At 49.1% G+C, this 21,963-nt stretch overlaps 1 protein-coding gene across 5 annotated transcripts in view; it reads right to left on the reverse strand.

The window, feature by feature from the left end:
* Nucleotides 1-309: 309 nt before the first annotated feature.
* Sirpa (signal regulatory protein alpha) overlaps nucleotides 310-21,963 on the reverse strand; it is a 37,614-nt gene continuing 15,960 nt past the window's right edge. For 3 of the 5 annotated variants that reach the window (XM_027421827.2, XM_027421826.2, XM_027421824.2), the window contains 7 exons: nucleotides 21,564-21,914; nucleotides 16,865-17,182; nucleotides 16,119-16,472; nucleotides 14,269-14,379; nucleotides 11,502-11,526; nucleotides 4,647-4,698; nucleotides 310-2,602 (listed from right to left, as the gene is read on the reverse strand). In XM_027421827.2, coding sequence (XP_027277628.1) covers nucleotides 2,345-2,602; nucleotides 4,647-4,698; nucleotides 11,502-11,526; nucleotides 14,269-14,379; nucleotides 16,119-16,472; nucleotides 16,865-17,182; nucleotides 21,564-21,914 — 1,469 coding nt within the window. In that variant the 3' untranslated portion in view covers nucleotides 310-2,344. The remainder of the gene's footprint in view (nucleotides 2,603-4,646; nucleotides 4,699-11,501; nucleotides 11,527-14,268; nucleotides 14,380-16,118; nucleotides 16,473-16,864; nucleotides 17,183-21,563; nucleotides 21,915-21,963) is intronic. The other 2 variants (XM_027421825.2, XM_027421828.2) reach the window with 2 other exon arrangements.

Consider the following 21,963-nt stretch of genomic DNA (forward strand, 5'->3'; position numbering starts at 1 on the left):
TAGCAGGTGTTCCTTTAATCCCCAAGGAACCCTGGGAGGGGGCACAATTAAACCCCAATGTACATCCAAGGTGCCTGAGGTAGCAAGTGGGTGGGCAAAGTGTCCAAATCCCCACAAAACTGTAGTGGAGAAAAGATAAAATCTGCATTTGGGACTCCCTCCCATCTGTAAGGCCTGGAAGGGACCAAGTTACACAGAATGTTTTGAAGCCTTGGCACAGTCCATCCTCATTCCCAGCTCCAGGGGACAGGCAACTGGCAGACTCCAAGGACAGGGTCCCAAAGACAAGGATTGCAACACCCAAAGGCATCATTGTTACCCAGAAATCTTTATTACAAAAATATTTTGCAAGCCAAAAATTTTAAGTTGCAACTATGTACAAAATGGGGCCTGTTTCCTTCTCATCTGGTCTACAGATAAACTGGAATCCCACTCCTCTCACAGGGCGTTTTTCGCCTCTTCCTTCTACCAGGATTCCATACATACATTTGGGGGCCCTTCAGGCTGCCCCACTAAAGCTATAGCTATACACCTTCCCTGCCTCATTCCCTTTCTCCCTCCAAAAAAACTTAAGACAAAATCTGATGTCAGTGAGAGGCTGTCCTTTCAACTGGTCTATACACCTGTGTGTACTCTCATGTGTGCTGTCTCTAGGCAGAGGGGAAAGGGATGGAGGTTTACAAACCAACCCTTTGGAATTAGAAGACAGCCCAAGAAGATGGCAGGGCCACCAAGGGTCCCAAATGTCAGAGACACTTCTGGTTTTCCGGCCCAGTGCTGCCAACACAGTCTATTGGCTCAGCTAACTCCTGGATGCCATCATGGGAAGTATCAGGTCACCAACCCTAGAGAGCTGTGTTCCTGACATCCCCCTGTTGCACCTATAGAAACAGGCAGGTTGGCTCAGTTTCTTACTTGAATAACCGAGCCAGGAATCCCCAGGGATCAGAGACATTAGGGTCTCAACTTACTGAGCTACATGTTAAGACCAGATGGCCAGGTTGTAACATCCATTTGCCATGGGTCCAGCCAGGCCCCGGCATCCAGTTTGAAGGGTGTGGGTCAGACAGAGCCTCTGCCTAGATTTGCTAGCCAGTGACAGAGGGGTTTGCCCTGGCTCACAGCTGTGTGGTCAGTTATGACCAGGTTCTGTCCCAGGGTGACCCTGCTGAGGTTTTCTGGCAATAATGGATCACCTCAGAGTGCTAAACGCCGGCTGCTGGCCGAGCGTCCTTTCTCTCTGCATGCCTCTGAGGTGTTTATGAGTGAAGGAGGTTGTCACTGACCTTCTCCCTTCAACATGGAACGGCTAACATTAGGTCAGCATTGGGTCAGACAAGGCTGCACTTACCACAGCAGCCATGGAGGCAAAGAAAAGGCCAGCCAGTCACGTGGCTGTGTAAGAACCGGGCCCGGTTCGTCCCAGTGAGGCTGAGTGCCTGAAAGTAGCAGCTGAGGGATCCCTTTTGGTCCTCAGAGTTCTGGGAATTGGAAAAATCGGTTTCTGCTGTAAGAAAATCCTTCCAGGACAAGAAACTGTTAGACCTCAGACTTCACAAGACCCAACCATTCAACACATGACAAAGAGCCAAGATGCTGCTGCTGTTGTCTTAAGAAAAAAATAAAATAAAATAAAGAAAAAGAAAAAAAATGAACCAACAACAACGAAACAGCACAAATCAAATTTTCTAACACCTTAGCTTCAAGACTGCACAGTTCACATTTCTCAATAATTTACAGGTGTCCACAGAGCGATGCTGCTGAGTTAGTGCTAGCTGGAGGAAGCAAGCTGGGACTGGAAAGGAGGCGGGGCCACACTGAACATGCCCAGGGAGTCTGCTGGTCTAGGAGAGAGGGTTCCGTCTCCCCCGGGGCTAGTCAGCCTGGCAGGTGGGAGGCCAGCGCTGTTGGCTGAAAACTTGCTGTCTCCTGATGTAGTTCTTCCATGGACGGGGCAGTCTGATCTAAAGGAATTCTTGCCCCACAGCTCAAGTTGGGTGGAGGTGAGGGGGGGGGGCTCTTCTCCACACAGAGAACCAGCATCAAGGAAGCAACCTGGAGTCGCCAAGACCAGGATCCAGACCCATGTGTGATGGGCTGAGGCACACTTCCTGGATTCCAGGAAGCTTCCTCCAGTTCCCCCTCTGGTTCTGCAGCCTCCAGAAGAAGGGGACATGGCTGTCCTACAAATGTTGGAGAGCCAAGGAGGGAAGACAAAGGCCACCCTTACTCCTGGTCCTAGGACCTGTGCCATCTGGCCTTCTGGGGTTGTCCTCATCATGGCCACTCCATGTGAGATAAGAAAACATGTGGATATGGGCCCTAGAGCCGACCACAGTCCCATTCACTTCCTCTGGACCTGGACACTGGCATACTCTGAGAAGGAGGGCTCAGGCTTGGGGCCTGGCTGTGCCCGGCTAAGGTGGACCATGTCCAGGTCGGCATAGGTGAGGGTATCCTCTGGCCTAGGCAGTTTGCCTGTCTCAATGCTCGCATATTCTGTGTGGTTGTTGGGCTCAGGGACCCTGGGGGCAGGCTTCTTCTCTTTAGGCAGATTCAGGTCTGCATATGTGATGTCATTGATGTCATTTGTGTCCTGGATCTAAAAGACACAGAGAGAAAGTCATTCTGGAGCCCTATCCTGCTCACCCATCAATTGACTACAAAGTCTGCCTGCTACTTTGCCAGTGGACTCAGAGTTAATTCAGGTCCTGCCAATGTGATTTTATTTTCAGCCTTTCTCCCTTCAATTCACCTTCCTTCACACAGAGCTTGAAGGGTCTTCTGAGACACTAGGTGGTCATCTCATATCCCTGCTTCATGTCATCTCCTTCTTTTTAAGTGGAACCACCACAGCTCTCTTCTCCCCTTTTCCATGTCCTTTCCTTGGCCTGGAGTACCGAACCCCACTTCTCCTTGTAAGAGATCCAGTGTACTACATACAATTCTGCTCTAGCCTGCTCCAGCCTAAGGTACTTACTTCTTGGCCCTCAAAGCCTCTGGCTGGGCCCAGAGCCCCTCTGAGCTCTTCAGCTCACATCTCCTTATCATGGCCTCTGCCACCAAAGACTTTGTCTGTTTTGTAACCTTAGTAAATGTGATCTCCCAGGAGACAGGGAATACTTCATTTTTCATGTTTATCCCACAACTTTTTTTTTTGGGGGGGAGCAGTTTTCAAGACAAAGTTTCTCTGTGTAGCCCTGACTGTCCTGGAACTCACTCTGTAGACCAGGCTGGCCTCAAATTCACAAAGATCCACCTGCCTCTGCCTCCTGAGTGCTGGGATTAAAGGAGTACACTACCACTGCCTGGTTTATCCCACAGCTTATTACTGGGCATTTTTTATACCATAGACAACAAGGCTAGCACAGAGGCCTAATCCATGGTGACAGGATGGATGGAAAGATGAATAGATAGGAAGACAGGTGGCTTGCTGGCTAGATGAAATCACACAGTCGCTTAGGCTCAACTACAACTCTGCTCAGGAAGAATTACTGACCCTATTTTACAAGGGGAAAAAGGTGACCTATGGAGTAGATGAAAATTCAATAATTTGGGCTAAGTCACTCAGTTGAAAAAAGAGATAAAGCCTATTGGACCCTAAAGTGGTGGAGTTCCCATACTGTGGCACCTCTACCCTGAGCCCTGTAGGTAGCTGTCCGGGAAATCATGTGGACTGAACTGGTGTCCCTCCCTGAGCAGATAGCATTGGGAACCTAAAGCAAAAGTGGCCACCTTGATCCGGGTCTGGGCACTTAGTTGCATATTCAGTAAGTCTTGGGCTGTGAATTTCTACAGGCTTCAGTAACCAATTCTCATCATCATCTCTTACCTAGAAGATTCCAGAAGGAAGCTCGAAAACAAAGTATCGGGGGAAAGGATTCTGGCTGCCATGATTAGAAACTGTTTTATATTTGCTGATGGATTGCCACTCATCGTATGCCTAGGGCAGGTAGGGACTGGGCAGCAAAACAAGGCGTCCAGCCTCCAAACACCGAATCTCTCTCAGCCTGGCTGTGTCAGCAGATGACACCTAAAGTGGTGTCAACTGCCCTGGGACTGGCAGGAAAGCTGGTGCTTTCATTCCAAGTCCAGGACAGGACTTGTCATGTTACCAGGCTCAGAGGGACCCTGTGTGCCCAGAGCCGACATGGTGGACAGAGATTATGGGACTCTGGGGTTTGGGGTATACACTAACAATGCTGCCTATAAAATCTCCTTATCAATGCAGGGAGAAGCTACCAGGTCAAGAAAGGTGCCCTTGTAACCCAGGTAATTAGTGACACGGGGCCTTTCCGCCTCCGCAATGACTGGCAGCGAAGAGCCAGGCCACAAGTAGGTGGGAGTGAGCTGCTGCTGGTAGAGCAGGGATGCGCAACACAAAGGAGGCTGTAATCTGATTCCAGGGCACCCTTTGCTTGGGGCACTTTGCTCTTGGTACCCCCGGGAGTTGTGCAATGGCCAGCAATGAACCAAGCAGTCCCCAGACTGTGGGCTGGAGCAGAGAAAAGGGTGCAGAGGACTCATGGGTGATTCAGTAATGCACAGATCCTCCCTACCCCCAGAGTCTTAATTTAGAACTAGATCTGCAACTCCGGCTGGAGCAAGGAAATCACACCCCAAGTTTCCCAGGAAGGGCAGCTCACCAAAGACTGTACCTGGGTTATTTCCCTGGCATTCTTCTCGGGCTCGTGCAACCTAAAACGGAAAGAGACACAGATAAAAATATCCATCGCAAGAGCTTATGCAAATCACAGTCAGGCCCTACTTCCTATACCAGTGGGGGAGGGACCATAACTGCTTATCAAATGTCTGGACACAGGAGCCGGTGTCACGGAGGGAATTCTAAACAACACACACTCACTTTTGTAAAAGCCTCTGTGGGAAGGATCTTTAAAAATGGTGAGGGAGAGCGGAGGAAGAGGCACCTCCACAGCCTGCTGTGGGGGAGGCAAGCCAGGGCTAGCCTTTGGGAAGTAGGGGACAAATCATGAACAAGGAAAATGTCCCATCTTTTAATGCGCGACTGTCCTTTCCTGTGCCCTGGATAAGATGGAGAAGTAAATTCACATCTTGGTACTTTGCCAACCGGCAGTGGTTTGGGGAAAATTAGCATAAACCAAACCATTTTGCGTTCCAAAAGTAGATGAGAAGTTTCCATTTTATTTTTGTGGTGCTGGGGAGAGGACCCACTGCCTTGTTCATGCTAATAAAGCGGCATATTTGAGTCACATCTCCAGGCCTCGGAGTTTGATGTTGTTGTTGTTGTTGTTAAGTTACAAATGCATTCGTTAAAATAAGGAAAAGTCAAATCTCTATGAAGTACCCTCTCTGAAAACATGTGGGAAACTGGAAAGAAAATGCTAATAGCAGCGGTCTTCCGAGCATCTTTCTTTGTTTTAGCTTCCCATATCGCCCAAGATGTTCTATATTATAAATATATCTATACAGTGCTGTTAAAAGTAAAGGAAGAAGAAAGATCAAAATGCCTTGCTTAATAAACAGCAACAATAACTGCTCGTGCCCCCAATTCTGAAGTCAGAGCCCAGGCTTGGCTCACTGGAGGGTCATGGTGAAGGTGATGAGCAAGCTGGGGCCACTGGTTCTGCAGAGGTTACATAAATGTTCAAGCCAGAGACTTGGTGCACATGAGCATGAATGATGTTGGAATGAGCAATGGGGCTTGGCAGCAGGGTTTCTGATAGAGCTGTCACGAGTGCTTGGATCATAAAGTGTCCCAGGTGGCCAAACAGTCCTCTAGGATCCAGGACACAACTAATGGAGGTCATACTACTCTCTCCCGAGTCACCAGCTCCCATCTTCTGCAGTCTCCTTTGCTTGTTTGGTTCATAACCAGTCACCACCGTGCTCACACACTCCCACCCCCCACCATGGTCTGCTTTGTCTGCTCACTTCACTACCCGTACTCGGCCCCATGTCTACACACTGACTATGCATGAGGGCTACTGCTGCTTTGCATTTTCTGCTTCAGCGATAGCCTTGGGTGACTCAGTTCTACTGCTGTGATGAAACACCATGACCAAAGCAACCTGGAGAGGAAATGGTCTATTAGGTGTAAGCTTCCTTATCACTGTTATCATTGAAGGAGGTCAGAACAGGAACTCACGCAGGGCAGGAACCTGGAGGCAGGAGCTGATGAAGAAGCCACAGAGGGGAGCTGCTTATTGGCTTGCTCCTCGAGGCTGGCTCATCCTTCTTTCTCACAGAACCCAGGACACCAGGGATAGCACCACCCTCAATGGGCTGGGCCCTCTTCCTTCTATCACTAACTAAAGAAATGCCTTACAAGCTTTCCTGCAGTCTTAAGGAAGCTTTTGCTTGATTGTGTTTCCCTCCTCTCAGATGACTTTAGTTTGTGTCAAGTTGACAAAAAACTAGCCAGCAAGGCTCCTTATTACTTTCTCTTGGTTAACTTACACCAAGCATCCTTTAAGACTCAGCTATGTGTTTCCTCCCTGGAAGGCTTCACCAACAGGGCTGGGTTGGCAGGGCTGCTTCTCTCTGACAACCTCAGATCTTCATTTCTGTTCCTCCTTGCCATGATGCCTTGCCACATAGGCACAGGCACCCAACCTTGAAGCTAGCGCCCCTCAAACAGCCCCAAGGCCTTTGCACAGACAACTCTTCCTTCAGATCTTTGAAATCCTATTTTAACACTTTTCTTTGGAGACAGGGTCTCACTGTGTAGCCTGTGCTGGCCTTGAACTCATAGATGTCCACTTGCCTCTGCTTCCTGAGTGCTGGGATTAAAAGCGTGCACCACTGCGCCTGGATGAAATCCTATTTTAAACAGCCTTATCTGAACCTTTACAGAACTTCCAAACTCTGTTCTCAGGAGACTGTTCCTGTCTTTCAGAGCAGTATTCAACACTGTAAGCATTTGTCTGCTCTGTTTTAAAAATAAGGCACCATCATTACTCATCCTGAGCTCAGACAAGAGTGGAGTGTATCCTGGATTCTTCTCTCTCTTCACCACAAGGCGAACTAGCCATCTCCAAAAGCAACATCACATTCAGCTACTTGGTCATCTTATGTTGCTGGTCTCAGGTCCCCAGGCTGTGGAAATTCCTAGTTTCTCTGCCTATATTTCATGCTTTTATAATGCATAAGTGAAAGCCAGGCATGTTGGTTCATCCTTATAATTCCAGTACTCAGGAAGCTGAGGCAGGGATTCAAGTTCAAGGCCCCACCTGGGTTACATATTGAGACTTCCATCACAAAACAAAACAAAAAAGGGAAGAGGAAGAGGAGGAGGAGGAGAAGAGGAGAAAGAAGAAGACGAAGAAGAAGAAGAAGAAGAAGAAGAAGAAGAAGAAGAAGAAGAAGAAGAAGAAGAAGAAGAAGAAGAAGAAGAAGAAGAAATCATCTTTCTGTCCAGATCCCTTCCCATACAGTGTAGTCCACTCCACACCCTGATTGGCAAGGTTGTGCATAGCTTGTTCCTGGTCCCTGCTGTAGGCTTCTTTCCTTGTGCTCTAGCTAATCTAGCTCATCCATACTCCTGCCTCAGGGCCTTGGCATTAGCTACTCCTTGTCTGGTGCACTTCTGCCCCTGATAGCCCCACACTAGAGCTTTCCCTCCACTAGCTGTCTTCTAAATGTTGTCTCCTTAGGGAAGCCTTCCCTGATCACCCCTTTGCTCTGCCTCGTTTTACCTTTGCTAGCTCTTGTTACACATCAATTATGAAGCTTCTAGTTTGCATGGTAAGCTGCCTCCCCAAAGACTATGAAACCCTAGCACCTAGCCCCGGGCTAGCTCAAGGCTTATACTCCCTCCATAAACACCGGCTGAATGAATGGCTGAGTGTTTTCTCACTGAATTCCTTGAGTCTGACTCCAAGCTGAGCTCAATCTGCACAAATAAATGAACAATCGGGGTAGTCCTGGTATTCTGAGAATAAATGTAGTGAATGCGTCATATTTAAACAATGGCCGTCCAAATGAACCCCAGTGTCCAATAAGAGAGCAGACGACACTCTTGTATGGGTGGTGATAACAGTGTTCTGCCTGTATGTCAGAGGCTGGGCCCGTGGCCAGCCAGCAGCCTTCAGGGCCCTTTGAGTTCAAAGGCGCAGGATCCCCGTCAGTCAGTCACCCTCTCTGAGGTGCTAGGCTGTCTCCTACACCAGCACCAGTGTCTTTCAGAAAGTATTTGATCCCATGCTGGGCCGGAGCCACTGCTGCCCAGGAAACCACCATTAAGGCTTGCTACCCACCATCACTTTGGTCTAGAGACATGAAAGAAGCTAGTCATTTAGCTCCCTGGGTAGGCTCACACTGGAATGACATGAAAGGACTGAAAACGTCCTGCTTCTCTGGAGGAAGAAACAGACGGCGGGATGCTGCCGAGGATCAATGGGTACAAGCAGGTGTCGGTACCAGAAGCTCTGTACAGGCCTGGGGCAGCCCGGCATTGCGTTGCATTCTCAGATCTTGGCTGCCTCCACCACAGCAGGCAGACTATAATAACCTCCTGAGACAGAGGCTCCCAAAGGGTGGCCTTGGAGTCAGAATCAGAGGCTCAGCTTTGGTTTGTATTTAACAGCGCTCGAGGCTTCAGCTACACTCAAGTCTGGGAACCACTGTCCTTCAACAAGGATAGGAATAACAACTCATGACCACCAGTGGGATAATATGAGTAAAGGGACAGAAGGGCCTTGGGACATCGCAAGGGCTCACTAAACAGAAGCTGTGGTTGCCGTTGTCAATCTCTTTGTGATGCCACTTTGTCTTCTAGAACTACACTGTCTAACAAAGTAAGACAAGTGAAAAACAGCGTCCAACTAGACAGCGACCCCTCCATGGGGAAGGCATTGCAGGGGCTCAGAGCTCACAGGCAATGCACTGGTGGGGGTGACAATTATTCACTCACTCTTTCTTTCGACAAGCCTTTATGCAAAACTTATCCCATCCCAGGGATGGTACCAAGTGCAGGAGCTGCTGGCTGTGAGCAGGAGGGACACAGTCCCTGTGTTCAAAGAGCTATGGTCAGGAAAACGGAGACGAGCTAGAGATACTTCATCATACCAGGATGCTTATGCAGGGCACCAGAGGCTCACAAGAAGCCTCCTGACAAGAGGAAGTACTGGCCTCATTGAAGGAGGGGACCAGGTGAAAGAAAGATGGCAACTCTAGCTACTATGGTGCACAACTCCAGAGGTATTGTTTGCAGGACCCACGGTGTCCCCATATCCTTTGGAGCCCCTGGAGGGTACATGTGTGGAAGAGGCCAGTGAGAATGGGCTAGGAGGAAATCTAGGGCCCTATATGTGGCAGGAGAGAAAAGAGGCCCAGAGTGAAGCCTCAAGGTTGGCCAGAACTAACTGTGTGTAAGCGCAAGGGCCAGGCCATAAGGCCTTTGGACTTAAGCTTGAAGGCCCACAGAGAGCAAGTGAAGGTCTTGGAGCAGAGGAGACAGACATGCCTTGTCCTTGAAGACTGTAGCAGGTGAAGGAATATAACAAGCAGAGTTAAGTGTGAGAGGACAGGATTCCTGAGGGTGGTGGGGGTGGTTGGGAGGCTTGGACAGGGAGACCAAAACAGGAGGCAAGGCTCATCCCAAGGGCACTGTGTACTCTCTCAGTGGGCAGACAGAGGCAGATTGAAGCTCCCCAGGGCCCCTGGAAGTAGGCGAGGTGCTCCTGCTATGTGTGACCACAATTCCCATTACTGATGGTCCTCTAGCCAGGACAGAAGCCTTACTGTCCCCAAACGCCAGTTGTCCTTGACTCTACGTTCCGTTTACCAGCAAGTCCTCTTGGCTCTGTCTTTAGAATACAACCAGAATCTGACCACATCTTAGCCCACACTCCACCTGGCCCAAGCCGTCACCATCTGCTTAGAGAGCTGCAGTCATTTCCTCATTAGCCTTTTTGCTTCCACCTCACCGGCTGCCTAGCCAGAGAAGGTGACACTTGTCAAACAAAAGCTAGATCACATCTCTTCATAGAATCACCCAAGTCCTTCTACAGTCACAAGCTCTATAGTACTGGCTTCCACTCCAGACCCTAAGTTCAATTCTGAACTCCAGAAGGAAGGGGAGAGAGAGAGAGAGAGAGAGAGAGAGAGAGAGAGAGAGAGAGAGAGAGAGAGAGAGAGAGAGCAAATGACGGAGTAAGGAAGGAAAGACCTGTGCATGTGATAGCACAACCTAACCCGAACCAACATGAAACCATTTACGGTTTTATATAGCACATTGGCACATTCACACAACAGTCTATGGGATGCTGCCCATAGAGCACCAGGACCCATATATGAGCCAGAAAAGGCTTTCTCCAAAAGGGGTGACACTTGGCTGCGTGGATGTCCTCATCTCTTGCCTTCCTGTGCCTCAGTCAGTTGGGTCTCCCTGCTCCAGGTTCAGCTCTACCTGTTTTCTTGTCCAAGCATACTAAGCTTGCCATAGAGTCCCTGGCTTCAGGTCCCTGCTCATATGTCTTTTCAGAGACTGTGGCTTCCTCTGCCTAAGCCATACATGGCCACCCATCCCTGCTGTGTTAGAGCCACCATACTCTGGATGGCTGTTTCCACACTCACTACTTCCCCAAGTCTGAACCTGGGGAAGTCTGAAGCTGTACCCCAGCTCCTAGAACAGAGCTGAGCAACTAATCCCCTTGAACATAAAAAACTGCATTAAGGTGTCCTGTGATGTCACCACCTGAGCTCCTGAGCAGGCTGTCACCTCAGAAGGACTTCCCCTACTACCGTAGCAGGTCCTCAGGCTACCTTCTAGTAAGGTTCTTGGCAGAAGTAAGTGCGGGGTCATGGCTAAGGCCTGGAGAGATGAGTCCAGGCCTTAGTGGAGTGTGCAGGATTTCATGAACACAGGGGGAGTAAGGAAGGAGGCTACCCCTGTCACTGTCACTGGGGATTAGACAAAGGCTCCATGCTATCAACGCCAATGTGCCCTGAAACCTACTCCTTTCAGGCAATAATTAAAAACAATCCTAATGAGAGGGAACAAGAGAGAAAGGAATGTGGACAGGTCTGATCCAGGGTCAGTGATTTATAGTGTTTTGGGGTCTGTCAGATAACTAAAAAAAGGGGGGGGGGTGGTCTGCGTAGATGGCTCAGTGGGTAAGTGCCTGCTGTGTCTGAAGATCAAGTTCAGAACTCCAGAACCCACATAAGCCAGATGAGGCAGTTTAAGTCTCTCTGTAATCCCAGCGATCCTAAGAGGAGATGGGTGATGAAGACAGGAGAGCCCCCAGTTCATTGGCCAGCTATCCTGGCATACATAGTAGAACCAGAGACCTCATCTCAAACCAGGTGGAGCAAGGACCAAGGTGTTTGCTGACCTTCGGATGCATACTGCAGCACACATGTGTTCACACATACATACACACACACACACACACACACACACACACACATACGCACGCACGCACGCACGCATGCACGCACACGCACACGCACACGCACACACAGATTTAAAAATAAAATGTGACTACGATAGTGTTCTGGTCCACAGATGTGCTTACCTTGTGGAAGAAGTTGACCCCTTGGCTGAAAGAGAAAAAGAAAAAGTGGTTATTTAACCAGAAACAATTCAATGTGTAACTTTCCTTAAGCCAAGATTTGCTTTAGGGACATGGGGAGATTAGCTCAGGGAAGGCCTTAATGCCAAGCCAGTAAATGGTCTACCATCATCCACCATATTCCAGGGAAAAGCCAGAGGGCTAAGCTAGGCTACTGCATTCCCCCTTTGTAAGATGCCAATAGTCGTAGCCTTCAGCCTCCGAGGCCCCAGGTGGCTTCCTATGCTCCACTGGGTCCCCTCTCCATTCAAGCAAGTTACTTTGGCAGACCCCAATGAGGTCCCACATTACTGGACAGTAGATTTAAACAAGAATTTGAGATGGGGAGCAGGTGTAAAGCCCAGTCCTGCTCCCAACTAACCTACTGTGTGACCCTGGGTGGGTCATTTGCTGTCTGTGAACTTCTTTAACTCACGGGGCATCCATTATTTACCTAGCCTCACTTTCTAAGAAAGCCGCTGTCTGCTTCAGTGTTTTTAGGTCTGTGAGGTAGGAAGGGCATCTCACAGATTAACTTTGAGGGATTATATTATTTATATCTACAGCAGTTTGATTCCCACTTTATTATTAAATTACAACTAAGAAACAATATATGTGCTGAGACAGGCTCAGCCCTGCATTTTGCATGGGCCACCCAAGGACAATGAGCCCAGGCAGCTGAGTGGGGCAGGCTGGGACTTCCCAGGAACTGGATCTACAGGAGAGCAGGTGTAGAGGGGGCTGCAGCCAGCATGCCATATCTGAATGAGGGCCCTGGACCCAAGTCTTAGGCACAGTTGTCTTTGGGAGTCCAAGGACAGAGACTGTCCTCATTTTAAACCAAGCTATGATACCTTCTTAGACCCACAAAGCTGGCAGGTAAAAAGGGGTCCTTCACCGGGAATGCATCCAGGATCGGGAGACAGGGAGGGAGTGTGGCATGGAGAGGAGATCCTAATGTGCTTTCTGGTTCTGAATTCTGGCCTACCAGCCATGAGGTTCTGAACAAGTTTTATAATGCTGCATGCCTCCGTCTCATCTGTAAAATGGGTCGGTGAGACCCCCAAGGTCTGTGGTGAGAATCGATCCCATTATTACATGCAAAGCATCAGGGACACTGTGGGCCCAGGTGAAGCACATGTTGGCCATCTCTGTTGCTTGAGCCTGTGTTTGGGAGCTGGGCCCCAAACCACTCAGGGGCTGGCTGGTCTCCTGTGTTCATAGCCCTCCAGGCTGCTTGCTAGTCCTCCTCTGATCTCTTAGGCCTTGATGCTGAACCACGCATCAATGAGCTCCCATGAGGAGCTTGCATATACCCAGTGCTGGACCTCTGGCAGGACGGCTGGGATTTCACCAGTGTCTACCACCTCGAGTGGAGCAGGGGCTCCTCCTGTGTGCCCCCTCAAGGCATTCTGGGAACAGTCAGGCAAAAATAACCGAGGACTCAAGTCCTCAGACAGGACTCGAGGCTTGGCTGCTGACTCAGAGATGAGTCCTCTGAGTTGGTCCAGGCAGGACAGAAACTGTGGGACATGGATGGAGGGGTGCCGAAGGGACAGGAGACTGGTGGGCCACACTTTCCCTCCTAGGTAGACACACAGCTACAGAATGGCAGCTCTGGCGGTGCTTGTTTTCAGGCTGTGGTTTATGAGGGTCACACCTGGCATTTTTTTTTTTTTAACAGCAAAGAGAACAGAATATAAAAAAGAAGATCTCAGAGTTCTACATTGATATAAATGGGTGTACTGAGTTGAGATATAAAATATTATATCTTTAAACATTATGGAAACCCATAACAAAACAGTCTTCTCCAGCAGAGTGAAGAAGATCTGTACTGGTTAAGTCCCAGAACGTGGCAGACCTGCTATTACACAGCAGTTCATTTGGGCCTCATAGCTACCCTCCAAATCAATGCCCCTAATTAGCAGCGTGACCTCGAACAAGTCAGATGAACTGTGTGCTCCCCACCAGTTTCCTCTACTGTTGCTGTGGCCAAATACAACACTAAAGCAATCTCAGATGGGGGAGGGGAAGCAGGTGGAGGCTGAGATGATGATTATGAAAAAGGGTCTGGAGTCTGTTTGCTGGCTTCAGGGTCAGAGGCCTTGCACAGCCATAACCACACACAACAGAAAGATGGCCTGGCCTGGAACTCGCAGCTTCCCCTGTGGAGTTGAAGGCCATGTACCTTGCTGCTGCGTGGGTGCTTTCCTGGGAGAGGCTTATATATGACACTGGCTGTAGGAGCTGCCTTTATTAAGTGTTGTATATCCGGGCACTTGCCTAATACCTTCTATGGAAACTGCCAGCTCTCCCACTTTGGTTCCCTTGGCGGTAGATGGGAGAGCCAACTGGGACTCTGCTAACACGGAACTTGCACACATATAAGGGGAGTCTGCTAACATGGGACCTGCACACATGAAGGCTGCAGACAGCTCAGGCATTTCCTCTCTGAGGTTGGCAGGAAGAGTCCCTGAGGTCCCCCCTTGTCACCCTGGCAGCTCTGTGTTTCCTGCTACCTTAGTAGCGATCCCATGAGGACATGAGACCTGGGTCCGTGAGGGAGGAAGGCTGAGGTGTGACTCTCCCAGACTCTAGCATGGAGAAACTGTTCCATCAGGCCCAGGACTACCCTCTAGTCTTCTTGTCACTGGAAGTCACATATGCTTAAGAAGCCAGTGGCCACCCTGTGAGAAGGACCACCCTGAGAGAAAGCAGAGATGCCACCCACCTTTCCTCTGTTTGATCCGGAGGAGGTAGAGGGCTGCCATCAGCAGGACTACTAGCAGAGCGCACACCACACCCACAGCGATGAAGATGTTCTGGCTGGAAGAGTCATTATCTGAGGACAAGGAAGAAGGGCTTCAGATATGCACCTCAGAAACAGAAAAAAAAAAAAAAAGAAATCCCACCTCTTTCTCACCAGTCCCCCTTAGCTGTGGGCATCTTGATGGTTCTCCTTAGACTAGCTTGCCTACCCACCCATGCAGGCCACTCGGGAGCAGTGCAGACGTACACTGCTAGCAGCCACAGAGAAAGCAGCTACAGGATACCAGCAGAAACCATACTCCCAGTCCCGAGGAATGGAAAACCATCGCTTCTCATCTGCCACGGCCGCAGGACAGATCCACTGGAAACCAAGTCAGTGACTGTCACGTGGAGGGTCAGGGAAGATGGTGGGAGTGAAGGACACGCTGCTGGCATGGGCTCTGCAGAGCACACAGGGCTCCACACCTTCTGTGCCTAGGACCTAATCCACAGAGTGTGTGTGTGTGTGTGTGTGTGTGTGTGTGTGTGTGTGTGTAGCTCATGGCAGGGTCCAGGCAGGTTCTAGACCATAGACCAGTACTGTCAAAAGCAGGGCTCCGTGACACAGAAATGAGAACTCAAAGAAGTGCCCCAACCTGTCCTCACCCACATCCGTGGAACCATGTTCCCATGATGGTTTCCTCTATTATCAAGGCCAGTATTAATCTCTACCTCATTCTACAGCACCAAGGACGACTTAACAAACCACCTGCCCAACCTTCCATCCTCTCTCAAGGTGCTTATTTATTGATTCCCTACTATGTTTTGTATGCTCTGAAGCTACAGTGTTGAATAAGACAGTCACGTCCCTTACCAACTGAGGAGTGACAAAAATCTATCCCTTTCAACATGTCCACAACAAGCAGGGGCTCAGAGAGAGATACCGACTTGATCAAGATCACACAGCAAGTCAGTGAGTGATAGAGCCACTGTGGACATCAACACTTCCTACCTGCAAGTTCTATGCGTCCTATGAGAATCAAGCATGGGTAAATCAAAGGAGTACAAGACAGGTCTGAGGGTTTCCTGGACTGTCTCTGAAGGATGAGTGAGAAAACGGCCTCTGTTCTCTTCCCTTCAGAACCTCGGCTATGCACAAAACATCAGCTGTGGTGGTGGCGGCAAACGATGGGACACAGCCACAAAGCTAGTGTGTGCGGCCATTTTCAAAAGGAAGAACTCTTGACTGACTCAAGGGACTGAGGTGACACTGCTGACACTCTGTCACAGAACCGTGGAGCACGGCACTGTCCAACACAAACACACACTTTGTTCTAGAAAGTCATGGAAAAGCTGTCTCATGGAAATAGCCGTTTGGAGACAGTATGAATGATGATGCTCTTTGCAGGACTGGCCGTCCTTGAGCCAAACCCCAGCATCTATGGGAGGCGGAGGAGGCACAATAAGCACAGGGCAAGGAGCAAAGGCCAAAAAGAGTGAGGGGTAGGGAGGGGCAACGTGGACAAAGCAGTTGTTAGGTGAAGAAGACAGGGGGTAGGATGCAAGCAAAGACCGGGCCTCTTGCCTTTCCCTCTTCTTTGTGTCAAAAGACCCAACAGGACAGGAACCAAACTCTAGGGGTATGACAGTTGGCGAAGAGGATCCCACTTTGAAACTGTGCTTAGTTTATAGACTTTTAGGCAGTTCTATAATAAGCATTATATATGACTTTAGCATTAAAAAACAGATAACATTAAAAAAAAACAGATAACATCAAGGTAAAGTTAAAAACAAAGACAAAAAAAGCCAGCCAGTGGGAGTTGGAAACCTCACCAGGAGTGGTGTCCATGCCTGGCTCCTTCTGCTGGGCCAAGATCAGCACGGTATGATTTTTGGTGCCTACTAGCTTCCCATCATGCTCCACCTGGCATGTGAACACCACGTTCTCTCTATAGGCAGATTTGTTCACCAGGAGCCAGCTTGTCCAGTTATAGGTCCCATCCTTGTTCACTGTCTGGCTATAGGTGTTGTTCACTGGGATAGAGGAATTTTCTATCCGCGATATGTTTCCATTCTCCAGCCAGATCAGCTTGAGTTTGTTAGGGTAGAACTTCTGCACGTGGCAGGTGACGTTCAACTGGTTCTCTGCCATTGTGGGCTGTTGGGTGACATCCAGGCTGGGTGAAACTGAAATAGTACAGGCAGAAGCTCTAATCTTAAGCTGCAGAGGAAGGGCTGTAGAGTTGAGCCTCTCCCACCACAGCAAACACAGGACTACTAGGCATGCATCGGCTACTGGGGCCTGAATATGAAAGGGGTCACCCAGAACACAGTGGGTGCCTGGTCTGGGGACTGGTAGCTACTGTTAGGGTGGCAATGAATGAAGTCAATGCATGCATCTTCCAGTACGAGTGGGAATGCAAAATAAACGAAACTACCAGGTAAGGGGGGCGGGTGAGGGGGGGGCGGGTGCCCAGCAATTGCTGTTGCTGTTGATAAAATAAATGCAACTACCAGCATGGCGCTAGTCATAGGGTGATGGTTGCTGTATGCTTGGGCTACTAGTCAAGGACATCTACCTCGGATGATGTCAGACAAGTTTGCAGTCCCACGAAGAGGGCCTTCTTTCAAGGTGACATGGGCTACCTCGCAGATGACCTGAGAACGAACATCCCCGGTGTTCAGTTCCACCTGGGCTGTGCTGGAGACGTTGTAGGAGACGCTCTCTCCCTGAGGGTCCACGGTGGTCTGGAAGTGGGAGATTTCGTTCCCATCTTTGAACCACTTCAGGGTAATATTCCGGGGAGAGAAGCCAAAAGACTTGCAGGTGAAGTTCGCTTTCTGTTCAGATTTGACCCTGCCTCCTGGGCCAAGTACCACGGGTGGAGAAGGTTTGGCTAGAGGAGCATTTATAGACAAGAGATATGATTGTGAAGGCCAGGCAAAGGCAGTGATGGTGTAAGCAACCCGCCTAGATATCGTCATCATTACTGGAGCACTAGGGGTTGGCCCCGGGGCTTTATGCACACTAAGTACATGTTCTAATGCTAAACTGTACCTCCAGCCTAATGACACTATTCATTAATCTTCATCCTGACAAAGCTGGGATGGCCATGTCCTTAGCCTCCTGTCTGAGGAGGATGCAAAGGTTCCACAAAATGAGTGAATCAGACAGTAAGGCAAGGCCAGGAACTCCAGACCTGAGGTCTAAGTCTTCTCTGCACTGAGGGTTTCCATGATCTGGGCATACACGAGATTGCTGACCTATCTCATTCTTTGCTTTAACTACTCCTAACTGCATTCCTGGAAGCTCTGCCAACCCAGAGAAAGTATTTGCAGACGTAAACATAGGAAACAAATCACACTGTAGGACAGCCACAAAGGTGGAACCCGATGGGCTCAGATATGTGCGCACCTCCCAGAGTTATACCTGAGAATGGGTGGCAATGTTTCTCCTTTTGGATGCAGTGAGGTTTGGATGACAGACACACAGAGATGCTTCTCAAACATGAAGACACATGGATCTGTCATTGACCCAGATTTATATTTAAAAAAATAAGTTTTTAAGTATGTCCATATGTGAGTGGGTTCCTTAAAGAAACCAGAGAAGGCACTGGATCCCCGGGAGCTGAGCCGCCCGATGTGGGTGCTAGGAACTGAACTAGGGCCCTTGGCAAGAGCGGTACAAGCTTTTTAACCATTCTCTCTCCAGCCCTAGACTTTATTCTTAAGATTTCCTAAAGAACTTAGGGATTCACTGAATGGTGTTTCTTCTCACTCTATACATCTTAGTAGCTCTCACTCATTCCAAGTTCCACATTTGAAAGAGAGAGGCTGGGAACTTTTCTTTTTTTTTCAGTCTGGAGGGCTTTATTTCAGGTTGGAAATAAAGATCACTGTGCGCTGAGAAAGTCAAAGGTGGTTCTTGATTTCTAATGGATTATTAAAGAGCCAGATAGTGACCAGACAGACAGCGAGCAGCCCCACCAAGGAAGCAGAAGCATTTCTGGTCCTGAAAGAACACATGGGTGACTAGGAGGGAGGTGGTGTCCCTTGGATATTAATTCAAATTGCTCTTCATCAACCAGCATTTCAGACAGCAAATGCCACTTTTCCATTTGTGAACACATAACTTCCTCCCTAATATCCACCTAATATGTTGAGGGCACAGAAAGGAGGATGCCATTGGAAGAAGTCACATCATCAAGACACCAGCAGCTTAGGATCCTAAAGAAGTGAAGGGATGCAGAGTCATCCTTCTGACCCCAGGGGCTCCCTGTGCTTAAATCTAACCAACTGCAAATGTGAAAGACTGCTGAAAAAGCTGCATCTATACTGAATAGTAACAGACTTTTTCTTGTCACTATTCCCTAAACAACACATAGAACAACTATTTACATAGCATTTGCATCATATCGGGTATTATAAGAAATCCAGAGATGACTTAAAATAGATGGCAGGATGTGTGTAGGTTACACGCAAATCTCCCCCATCTTGGACGAGGGCCTTGAACAATTTTGGATCTGGGTATCCCATGGGTACTGAGAAACAACTGAAGTTGCTATCTATTGAGTTCTTGGGGGCTGACACTGGTTGCTCCCTCTGCGCTCTCCAGCCATAGAAGGGTAACTAGGATGAACTCCTTCTGCAGGACAAGGCTCAGAATAGTGTGACTGGCCAAAGGCACATAAGGGTGAGACTCATCTCTTCCAATCAGATGATTAGTTTAGTATTTAAAAAAATTCCTCTGTGCATCAGGGCATCCTCTGCACAAAGTGGACAAAATCCTCACCCTGGGAAGATGATGTAAACATGACTTCTGGCATACAGTAGGTGCTTAATAAATAACAGCCATGGCTACTCACTTTAGCTCTGAGACTACACATTTCTTTTTTGGAAGCCAGAAGGCGTAATAAAGCCACCACCATCGTGGCACTTTTCTCTTCTGTAGTAATCCCTCAGGACCTAAGGTAGGCCAGCAGCTTCAAAACCTCAGTGGGGTCACAGGTGTTTCATCCAGAGAAGCCATTTAGGGAGGTTGGAGCACTGAGAAAGACTGTGACATTTGGGGGCCAATCGAGGCAGGGAGGTCTGTGCTGAAGACAGGATTTATTTGGCTCTGTTCAGACACAGATGTGTGATGTGTGTGAGAGAGGAGTGTCCCTCTCCTAGGGGTCTGAGCAGCTGGCAGGACTGTGTGGGATGCATCTCCAATCCCCTGGGGCCGGCCCCTGGACATGTCTCTGCTCATCATGGGCCCCAGAGAGCAATGCTGAGGAATAAAGCTTTCTGAGCATTGGCTTCATGGGGGAACAGCTTAGCCAGGGGAAAAAGAAAAGTCATAGCATCTCTCCTGTGGTTTCAAGACATGTATCGCAGCCTGGCTGTGGTGAGAAACTTCAGATGCAAGCAGTTGAGATGGATGTGAAGGTAAGACACTTGCTGAGCAAGTATGAGGACCTGAGTTCAAATCCTTAGAATCATGTTTTAAAAAGGCTGGACATCTGCCTCAACTTGACATGGCAGACTTTCTTGACTCCCCAGGATGGTCTTATCCCTCTGAGGAGTGGATGGTCGGGGAGGTTGGAAGTGGGGCAGGAGAAGGAGAGGGAGGGGAAACTTGGGTTGGTATGTAAAGTGAAAAAATATTTTTTTAATAAAAGAAGGCTGAACATGATGGTTGTGCCTATACCCCAGTGCTGTGGGAGCGGTGAGGATATAAAAGGATCACTGGGGTCTGCTGGCCTCCAACCTAGCTCCAGGATCAATGAGAGACCCAGTCACAAGGGAGTAAGGCAGGGAGTAATATAATAGGACACTACACATTCTCCTCAGTCCTCTGCTCATACACAGGTAGGTGTGACCACACACACACACACACACACACACACACACACACACACACACACACACACACACACCACACACACACACACACACACACACACACACACACACACACACACACACCACACACACACTTCAGATCCATGTCAAGCCAATTACAGCAGAATTTCTAGGGTAGATATGAGATATGTGGGTTTTTTTTTTAAGTTTCATAGATGAGTCATGCAAGCAGACAGATGGAAAGCCACCAACTCATCACAACCCCACCAACACTTGAGGCCTGGGAAAGGCAAGTGGCCCACCCAAGGTCACATGGATACAGCTCAACACATTTCCCACTGATGGGATATTTTCTACAAGCCAGACACTGTTCTATGTGTTTGATATGATGTCACTGCTTCAGTCCTGACCACACACTCGGTGAGAGTGTCATGGACAGATGAGGCCACCAATGTGATGTGTGGAGAGGCTTGTCCAGGACAAAGGCAAGGGAGTGGCTTATCTGGAATATGGCTCCAGACAGTTAGACTCTGTCCCCTGTCCTCATGGCCACTGTACTTCTGATACTCAGTAATGACCCTGGCACCCCATCTAGGGCTCTCTGTCATACTTACAAAGTCAGGACAAGCTACCTGCCCTGCTTCTGTGCAGGGGTGGATGGCGAGGAGAGTTGGCTGCTACCTGGAGGGAAAACTGGTACCATCCACATAAATTAAAAGGAACACATTATGTGATATAGTAGGCTTCTTGCAATGGGTATCTCTGCCCTAGACATGTGGGCTGAGCCATCCAGGGCAGCACTGTTTTCAAACTCCACAGCTGGGAAGAACGGAACTGTCTACCAACAGAAGACTACAATAAGTTGTGGAATATCTAGGTGCTGGAGTAAAATGCAGCCATTTACACAATGGCCCTTAGTGTCCTGATATGGAGTAAGGACCTGGACGACATTTGGCAGAGGTTTTCCTGTCACTAACAGACCTCAGGTTTTAAAGGGAAGGGGCATCCGAATCTCTGTGAAAGTGATGCATTTCCTCAAGGCTCAGCATCTCCTCAAGGCTCAGCATTTCCTCAGCACCTCCGTGTTCTTGGCTCATCTATGGAGATGCTTAGTGCCTGGGCAGCAAGGAGCCTGGCTGGGATCTGCATTCTGGTCTACACTCTGGCACTCACTGGTAGCGTGACCCATGTGCAAGGAAAAGAGAGGGCCGTGGGGCAGGTGGATGAGGGTGCAGATGTCCTCTTACTTGCTGGCACTGGAGCCTGGAGCAAACAACTGGCTTTGGCTACCCTAATCTGCCGGAGGTTGAGGTCAGATGATGACCACGCTCTCCACTGCACCTGCTATGAGCCACACTCACGGGATAGGGGATGCTCTCCTCTGACATGATGCTACACACCAGGGGATGAAGAAGGCACAGGCTTACTCACCAAGCACATTGAGCACTGTTCCCCCTCCAGACCGAAGTTCCTTGTCAGCTTCTGCTTTAAGGAACTTCACACAGTAGTAGGTGCCGGCATCTGCTGGGGTGACGTTGCTGATTTGGATGGAAAAGTCCAAGTTGTTTCTCTTGGTAGTATCTGTTACATTTGTAATTCGAGGAAACTTTTCTCCTGTGAAACTGTAGATTAGATGTCGGCTTTGCCCTGTTCCTCTGAACCACTTAATGGGTCCCACAGGCAACAGCAAGGTCACAGTGCAGTTCAGCGTGGCCTGATCCCCAGCAGCAACAGACACTGACTTCTCAGGCTGAATCACCTTCAGGTCCTTGGTTGTGGCTCCTGAAAAGACAGATGGCAGCTATGACTCACCTTAAGGGATCCTGCAAGT

Source organism: Cricetulus griseus, chromosome 6 (assembly GCF_003668045.3).
Source record: "Cricetulus griseus strain 17A/GY chromosome 6, alternate assembly CriGri-PICRH-1.0, whole genome shotgun sequence".
In the NCBI taxonomy this organism is placed as follows: domain Eukaryota; kingdom Metazoa; phylum Chordata; class Mammalia; order Rodentia; family Cricetidae; genus Cricetulus; species Cricetulus griseus.